Here is a 6,955-nt window from a genome sequence, read left to right as displayed (position 1 = left end):
AGCATAAATCAGTTAAATGACGAAAAAGGTGGTGTCTATTTACTTGTGACCACTATTAGGCAACGATTATGATTAATTATTACAAACAAAGTTTTATAAACAGAAATTTCACTAACTTACAAATAACCTAAAATCGTCTTCCTAGTTCAGAGTCTTCTTGATATCCAGCAAGTTAACTTGAAGTCGATGTACGTACAATTGTCGGGAAGCTAGCTAGCTTTGTCAGGCACTGAATTGTTGGACCATTGAAGTAAGATAATATTTTCATAAAACCACTAATATCCGATGAGAAACCGGTAATATTTTTGGAAAGATACTAACGTTTGATGAGAATTCACTGATGTTCGAAATTTATAACTGTTCCTGGTCAAATATTGTATATATTTCCGGTTGGTATGGGTTAGCAATATCACAGTTTATAGCGTACCCAGTTATAACAGTTTTCTAGCAGACTTATATGTTCTCTTTTTTGGCCTTGCTCTTTTTATAGGCTCTATATCTAACTGGTTACGGAAGTGGATATATTATTGATTCTTGTGTTCACGAATATTCTACAACCTTGGAGAATTGGCGAGTGTTTCGCCATACGTAACTAACACAGTAAGCTGGACAAGCGCTCAAATATAAACTTATTTGAAACAAACGTTGACATTAAAATAAATATATAACGAATTCGTTATATGCAACACATATCCGATACTACAAGTCATGCATATTTCTAAATACAAATTCATACTAAAAATAAATACATAATAATAAATTCGTTACACGTTTTATATTCAAAACCGAATAAATTGAAGGGCTGTTAATTATTCATTCAGAATATATTTTATTTTAAATTGCTTTTAAAAATTTTATTATAGTAGTTTCTACAGAGGTTACGTACGTTATATTAAAACGATTTTGAGAGCCTTACCACGTCATTAAAACCCACTTCACTGTTTCAGATGCTATCCTTTATAATTATGTTGCATGCTGTTATGTGGGGCAGATGGACGGCTCTTGATACTGATTTTTATCTTCTTGGATTCTCATCTGTCTCGAGACGTCTTATGTTGCTTGTCACAGCTAAGGTACGACTTGTTGCAGAGTTTTTACTGGATGACCTTGGTTTCTCAAGTTAATCCATATTCCAATTTTTTTCAAATGCTAAATCTCTGATCTGAATGCATCCTTATGATATGTGTGCATGAATATTTTGCGTCGGAAAGGGCTTTTACATACCCTTTCGAAAAGCGTCCAATGTTTTACAATTTTTGGTTACATAGCACTACCATCGACTTGCCATACAAGGGGCAAATATATTACTTATACATGTTGTTCCACCACGACTTTATATCGGCTGTGGTATTAATATGACTTGATGATTTGCATGTCCAAAAGCGTTGTAATATTGCTTAAACAACCCTCATATAATGAAGCAGCAAGTGGTTATTTATAAATGTGAGTAAAAAAATTCTTTAAGCACAGTTCTTGTTACAAAGTTTTCAAAAGGTTTACAATAAAATTTTGAACGTAAATAAATCGAAAAATAATTATACCAACCGACACTACAGGCTTTTTTTAATTTCAATACTAGACTAAACAAACTTTTCCTGAAGCGATTAGTTTCATATTTACTCTCAGCAAACTATTAGTAAATATCATGCAAAAGCACTGAAAGACTATCAAAATGTACGGACTAAATACATAAATAAGCCTTGCGTGAAATATCGACAAACGTTCAATGTAATACATAAATAATGAATATATAATCTAACATTTTAAACTTCGAGACAGCACCCCTAACTTCCCACATACGTTCAAATAAAAACAAAAAACACCCAAAAAGTTTATTTAGTTCAATCATCATGAAATCTGCTTTGTTCCAAATACAGGAGTTACTTTCAAAATATGTGAATGAGAAAACGTCATTTAGTAAAATAAACCAATAAACGCTCAGACTATATTTTTAGAGTAAATGTTTCTTGTTGTAATAATGTCCTTTGGTGCTTTATGTGTTCACTGTTGTATAGGAGGATCACAACTTATATATTTATCTAGTCTTAATATCCCATCATTGGCGATATCACTGTAGGATGTTTACGTGTATGTGTGTGTGTGTGTGTGTATTTACTTACATACAGAGTTTATCAGCTTACAACACGTGACGACAGAATTATTATGTGCACATCCTATTTTTGCAGGAACACATGCATGTGTTTTTTTAGTATCTATATAAATAGATACAGTCTGTTGTATGTTCATGTAACTACTTCGCAGAGTGTGGGTGGATCTGCACCAAAATTGGTATGGAGGTTCATTAGGTCCATGCGAGGGTATGTACGAATCTTCAGATTTGCGTTTAGCGGTTTTTATGGGCGTTTTTTTACCACTAACTCACCTCCTGTGGATAGATGTTCACCAAGTTTGATTTGGAGGTTCATTGGGGCTATGGGGAGATACATACAAATTTTCAGTTTTGCGGTTTTTATGGGCGTTTTTTACCACTAATAATTTATATTTACAAGAAAACTGCCTATTATGTAAAGTAAGACTTTTATCGATTTGTTTTACACAGTGTCAACAACTGCTATTGGAAATTTAAGGGGGAACAGGAAAAAAACACATTCACGTTTAACACAGCCGTGATACTTGTATGTGAAGATAGTGAAGTAAAGAAGCCAACAAACACCGTACCTACTAACCTTTCTCAAACAGGTAAATGAGCTGTACATCATATCTTTTAAATCATTCTAATTTATTATGTATTAGTATTTGAAATAAGTTCACTGTTTATGTGGTCATTATAGAGTTCTCATTGAAATCCCAAATAATTTTAATATTGGTCACTAAAGTCTCTATATTATCATGCTTTTCTGATATTATATTTAAGTTTCTAGTAAATGCTTTCTTTTGATATTTCATTCTTCAAAACGTCTCGGCTGGCGTGTTAACCTGGTACATATCTAAACGTTTCGGCTGGCGTGTTAACCTGGTACATGTCTAAACGTTTCAGCTGGTGTGTTAACCTGGTACATATCTAAACGTCTCAGCTGGCGTGTTAACCTGGTACACATCTAAACGTTTCGGCTGGCGTGTTAAACTGGTACATATCTAAACGTTTCGGCTGGCGTGTTAGCCTGGTACATATCTAAACGTCTCGGCTGGCGTGTTAACCTGGTACATATCTAAACGTCTCGGCTGCCGTGTTAGCCTGGTACATATCTAAACGTCTCGGCTGGCGTGTTAACATGATACATATCTAAACATCTCGGCTGGCGTGTTAACATGATACATATCTAAACGTCTCGGCTGGCGTGTTAACATGATACATATCTAAACATCTCGGCTGGCGTGTTAACATGATACATATCTAAACGTCTCGGCTGGCGTGTTAACTTGGTACATATCTAAACGTCTCGGCTGGCGTGTTAACATGATACATATCTAAACATCTCGGCTGGCGTGTTAATCTGGTACATATCTAAGCGTCTCGGCTGGCGTGTTAACCTGGTACATATCTAAACGTCTCGGCTGGCGTGTTAATCTAGTAAACATCTAATTTCTTATACTCTCTTTCAGTATTTATTTTGTAAATGATGTGCATTAGTATGTTACTCTGATAGCATAGTTACTTCGTATAAGTTAATAGTATCTTTATTTTAGATATAAATTGTTTAATTGCTAATGTGTATTTAGTATAATATTCGTCTTAGTTTGCTTTATTAGATGTTAATATGCGCTGACAAGTTACTTTATTAGGAACCTCCATGAGTTTATACAACACATGAAGTCTAGAGGAATCATATTATTTTTTTGTTTGGATAGCCTTAAGTTTTATAAATGTTGACATATAGTCATTTTATACTTAATTTGCAAGGCATCATATAAGAGCAAAAACAAAGGGATAAGCAAGAAAATTGTTGATATAGATCATTTTTTTAACAGACTAGAAATAGTTACTTAACATGGAAAGTTATCAGTGATGATAATCGAAAGAAAATATGATTATTAGTAGAAACATCTTTGGCTGTCAATTGCTGATGACCAACGAAGGAGAAAAACTGTTGTAAAGAGATTGAATCAAACATGAACTGGGGTCTTGAAATGTTGATTCCGTCAAACGTGGTCAAAGGATCGATCAGTTCAACCATATCATGTGAAGCACGTGTGACACACAGAACTATTATTTCTAATGCATACATAAAAGGCTGCTTAAAGACTAACGGTTTCTGTCTGGTTTTGGTTTTTAATTAAAACTGCGGATTCGTTATTTTTTTTTTTTGTTATTGTACTAAAGTAGTTAGGGGGACTGTCTTTTGCTCAGAGGATGCCACCTCAGTGGAGATCAAAGAACGCTGAATAAGGGTTACATAATTATTACATAATATGTAGAACAGAGGATTACATAACTATTACGTAATATATATACACAACAGAGGGTTAGATAACTATTACGTATATATATATATATATATATATATATATATTACCCAATAGTTACACATCTGTTAGGTAATATACACAACCGAGGGTTATATACCTCTTGCACAATATGCAAAATACATGTAGTTTCAGTGCTACTCACCACACAACGTGTTACCAGGTGCAAATTGCTCGGGAGGGTGACATCATTGCACGAGGACATGTTGTTTGGTCACGAAGAGGCAAAAGAGGGCGCGTTGTTATGATAACTGTGTAAATAGTTCGCAAGTTAACCATCAGAGGGTGATGCTGACCAACATGCCATCAACTTTATAGCAACAATCAAAGTTTTAAAATTGATAATTTAATCTAATTTACATAACAATGTTTTACAATTACCACAATTACGATAAAGCTTTATAAGTAAACGATTTAATCTACAATTTCAATCTTATCAACTTTATAGTTTTCACTTGTATTTTGAATATTATTTACAAAGGCAGATGATATTACCAGGTGGATAGTTCAATAGCATAATGAGCTCGTCGTAAGGTGTTTCAATATATGATTACGTCATCAATGTCTAGATTTAATTATGTGTACTAAAAGTTAACAGTTTCATTTCATACATGTTGACAGTTACTTTATAGTTTCACTTACATATGTTTTACAAAGGCTAATGGTGCTGGTATTATTATTACAAGGTCTTTCGACGGATGGTGTTACTAGTCGGACAGTGTTTCGATAGTTCTGTAGTGTTTTAACACATCTGCTGTTTCGCTTTTACAAATAAATCCATTATTTAAATAAGATAATTATTATAACACTGTTACATATGTCAGTTTATATCATACATATTATCTATTATTTGAACGACGCAAATATTATATCCAATAACTTACCTTACATACTTTCACAATTATTTTTTGTGTTATATATAAAACAATTCACTAATTCATTAGTTCTATAGTGTTTAATATATTTATCTTGCATGGTATACTTTTTGCATTTACTATGTTTTATATGTAAAACACTTATCGCTAATTCATTCTATAATTGATATATTACATAACATCTGTTCGCCCTGAAAATGACGCTTATTACACATGTAATAAGGCTGACAGTGCTTCTATTTGTTTTATAGGTTTTTTTTCTATATTCAATATTTTACATAACATCTATCCATCCTGAAAAGGATGCTTATATAAATATCTAAATAATATATAACAATTTTCATGTTTAGTTTTATAAGTTGATTTTTTCTGCTAAAGCTTAATTTTAAAGGATCTATGTAAATAACTATGTTTAACAATTACTATTGTAGAAAATTATATTCTTACCCTTCTGTGGATATTTTCATTTTGAACATTAAATGAACTACTACATATAGGTGTTATTTCTGCTTCTATCTGGAGTCAATAACATTGAATGCAAACGATAGAAAGGTCAACACATACAATCACCCTATTGGTGGTATTTCGACCATTTACTAATAGAGGAGAGTGATAAAATTCAAAGTTCAGTATGACAGAAAAGATTTTCTGAAAACAAAAGTTGAACAAGTTAATCATGATACATTGTATATTTTGTTATCTATGATTATACATTCATTAGCAAGATATAAGTATAATACATATATTTACATTATACTTAATATTGACTATAAATTGTTCAAAATCTACATAATCATATATTTTCTACATAAGTTCAAAAACAGTAGATTATAAATTTAATTTTCACCATGCTTTAATTTAACTAGTGATGGTCAGCTTTTGTATGGCAGTGAATTTAAGCATTAGTAAAGTAGTTAACTGGATCTTTCACTATACATAGTAATAGAAAACACCAAATATGTATTATATTTCTCAATATTTGATAGCATGTGTGCATTTCAGTTAGTGTACAATTCTTGTATATTTTCTGTTCAATTAGACTCCGTGAACTGATTATCAATGTTTCTAACAAATGTGTTTAACCATCTAATACGAGTCTTCATATTGATATGCTATCAGCAATGTATGTAAGTAAAATCACAAACTCTAAATAAGGTTGTTGTCACACATACTAAAACGATTATCCACAAAACTAAGTAAAATCTCAGAATTAACAAGCATACTGAAACATTTATTAACAAACTTCAGGATACACAAATATACTTTTATATAAACATCTTAGTTTATGAAATACTAGAATGGCTTTCATACAAACTTTGTACATTATGTCCATATTACTACTTGCTCATTTCAATTCAGCATGTAAGACTTTTTTCATAGTTTATAAACTAAAAAGTTAATATACAATTCTTGTATTTCGCTGACTCCATCACACTTTACAACAAAAACTTTTTGTGCTCACTGCTCATTTAGAATAAATTGTGGTGACATACAGAAATTGTTCAAAAGTTCAGACAGGGTCAGTGGGAAAATATAACTTAAACTCATCTTATGTTGATATCCACTAACAACTTACTTCTATTCGATTCAGATTAAAGATACAAAAGCCAGATAATTACGTATTTAGCTTAGTATTTTATAATAAATTACACACC

The 6,955-nt window shown here is 31.9% G+C and overlaps 1 protein-coding gene across 1 annotated transcript in view; it reads left to right on the top strand.

Moving 5' to 3' along the window:
• LOC106458056 (adhesion G protein-coupled receptor L3-like) overlaps positions 1-6,955 on the top strand; it is an 85,808-nt gene that overhangs the window by 32,215 nt on the left and 46,638 nt on the right. The window contains exon 5 of the mRNA XM_022384190.1: positions 2,561-2,700. Coding sequence (XP_022239898.1) covers positions 2,561-2,700 — 140 coding nt within the window. The remainder of the gene's footprint in view (positions 1-2,560; positions 2,701-6,955) is intronic.

The sequence above is a fragment of the Limulus polyphemus genome, unplaced genomic scaffold, assembly GCF_000517525.1.
Source record: "Limulus polyphemus unplaced genomic scaffold, Limulus_polyphemus-2.1.2 Scaffold410, whole genome shotgun sequence".
Taxonomy (NCBI): domain Eukaryota; kingdom Metazoa; phylum Arthropoda; class Merostomata; order Xiphosura; family Limulidae; genus Limulus; species Limulus polyphemus.
Note: the sequence above shows the minus strand (reverse complement) of the source record. Positions and strands in the feature narration are given on the sequence as shown.